At 36.1% G+C, this 1,503-nt stretch overlaps 1 protein-coding gene across 1 annotated transcript; it reads right to left on the bottom strand.

Annotated features, from left to right (window-relative positions):
- Window positions 1-214: 214 nt before the first annotated feature.
- Window positions 215-1,214, bottom strand: LOC108356707 (uncharacterized). The gene is made up of 3 exons (XM_017607805.1): window positions 1,004-1,214; window positions 509-682; window positions 215-419 (listed from the first exon to the last, which is right to left on the bottom strand). The coding sequence occupies exons 1-3, from the start codon at window positions 1,061-1,063 to the stop codon at window positions 246-248; spliced, it is 408 nt and encodes a 135-aa protein (XP_017463294.1). The 5' UTR covers window positions 1,064-1,214; the 3' UTR covers window positions 215-245.
- Window positions 1,215-1,503: the final 289 nt, after the last annotated feature.

The following is a 1,503-nucleotide window of genomic DNA, read 5'->3' as shown; positions in this document are numbered from 1 at the left end:
CGTGCCATTACTTTTTTCGGACAGTGTACTTTTACAAAAAAAAATATTAAAACCTGGGCCCAAATTTTCAGTGCATGTTTAAACTTAGATCAGGTGAATTGCGTTCATAACAGCTGGCTGACATTTAATTCGCTAATCTTAGTTTAAGCCACCTAGCTCGAGCGTTTAAACTAAGCTAAACCGCAGTTAGATTTAAACATTTACTTAAATTATGTAAGTCATCTTAACAAAGAATAAAAAAAACATTACTTCACTTCACTTACATTTAACTCCACCGAGTGCATTGTCTCTGGATCTACACCAACTTCATCCCATGCGTCCTCCAGCAGATCCAGCGCATTCGTGAAGAACTTCTGATGTTTATACGTCTGCATTTGCAGCAATTGTGCTGCCAACAACATCAGCATGAAGAACGAGTACTTTGAGGTGTAAATTTTTTGCAAATAAAAAGGTGAGTATGTAAGTAAATAAACAAAAACTCCAAGCAAAACAGAACACAATAACTCACAATTACACTGACGCCTAACGACTCGCAGACAACACCATAACAGCCAAAAAGCGTGGCCATGCATACAAAAGAGCCCAAAATGATACCAACTATACAGTAGGTGTGCTCGTCCGTATTCGGTATGGCATACTCCAAGCCGAAAGTGTTCAAACAAACAATACAAATGCCAAGTATCTGTGCAAAGAGGTGAAATAAATAATAGCAATATTAGCGCAAATGGCAAATAAATAAACAAACAATAATAATAATATTAAATATTTAGGTCAATCAGTCAGTAACACGACAAGTGCTGATTTTAATGCCGCTAGTGGGTGTAGTTGTCGATAATAAAAGCAAACAGTTTTGTTTTTTTGCATGGCANAGGTCAATCAGTCAGTAACACGACAAGTGCTGATTTTAATGCCGCTAGTGTGTGTAGTTGTCGATAATAAAAGCAAACAGTTTTGTTTTTTTGCATGGCATTTTTTTTTATTATATTTTGTCTTATGTGCTTACCAAACTAAAAAAATTAAAAGCGAATACAAAACACTTGACAGTCGAAAGGATTACACTCATTTTATATGTTTTAGTTTAACGTCTCACTTAGCCGGTGTAATTTAGTTAAAAAAATATTTATAAAAATATTAATATTTATTGTCTAGCTATGCAAACGATTTGTTTCCTTACACACCAAAGTCGTAACTGAAGTCGATGTCAGAAAATTGTATGTAAAATAAATATTAACATTGCTTGTCAATGAAACAGGGCGATATTTTTTCTCTATTATTCAGTTATTCTATTTTTGGTATTACACCCAACAAACATTATAACGAAGAAGAGTGCAAGATGTACCCGGATTAGCCGGGCTCTAACCGGTTGCCCAAGAAACAAGCTCGTTGAGGTCCCCTGGTCGCTTTCTGGGTACACTTGAGGTGTGGACAAAGATCCTTATTCGTGGCTTACAAGGTGTTTGGCCGGTCGCTGGAAAACTACACTAAGCTAATGTGCAATGAAGG

The sequence above is a fragment of the Rhagoletis zephyria genome, unplaced genomic scaffold, assembly GCF_001687245.7.
Source record: "Rhagoletis zephyria isolate East Lansing unplaced genomic scaffold, Rhagoletis_zephyria_1.1 Rzeph_scaffold_63704, whole genome shotgun sequence".
Classification (NCBI taxonomy): domain Eukaryota; kingdom Metazoa; phylum Arthropoda; class Insecta; order Diptera; family Tephritidae; genus Rhagoletis; species Rhagoletis zephyria.
Note: the sequence above shows the minus strand (reverse complement) of the source record. Positions and strands in the feature narration are given on the sequence as shown.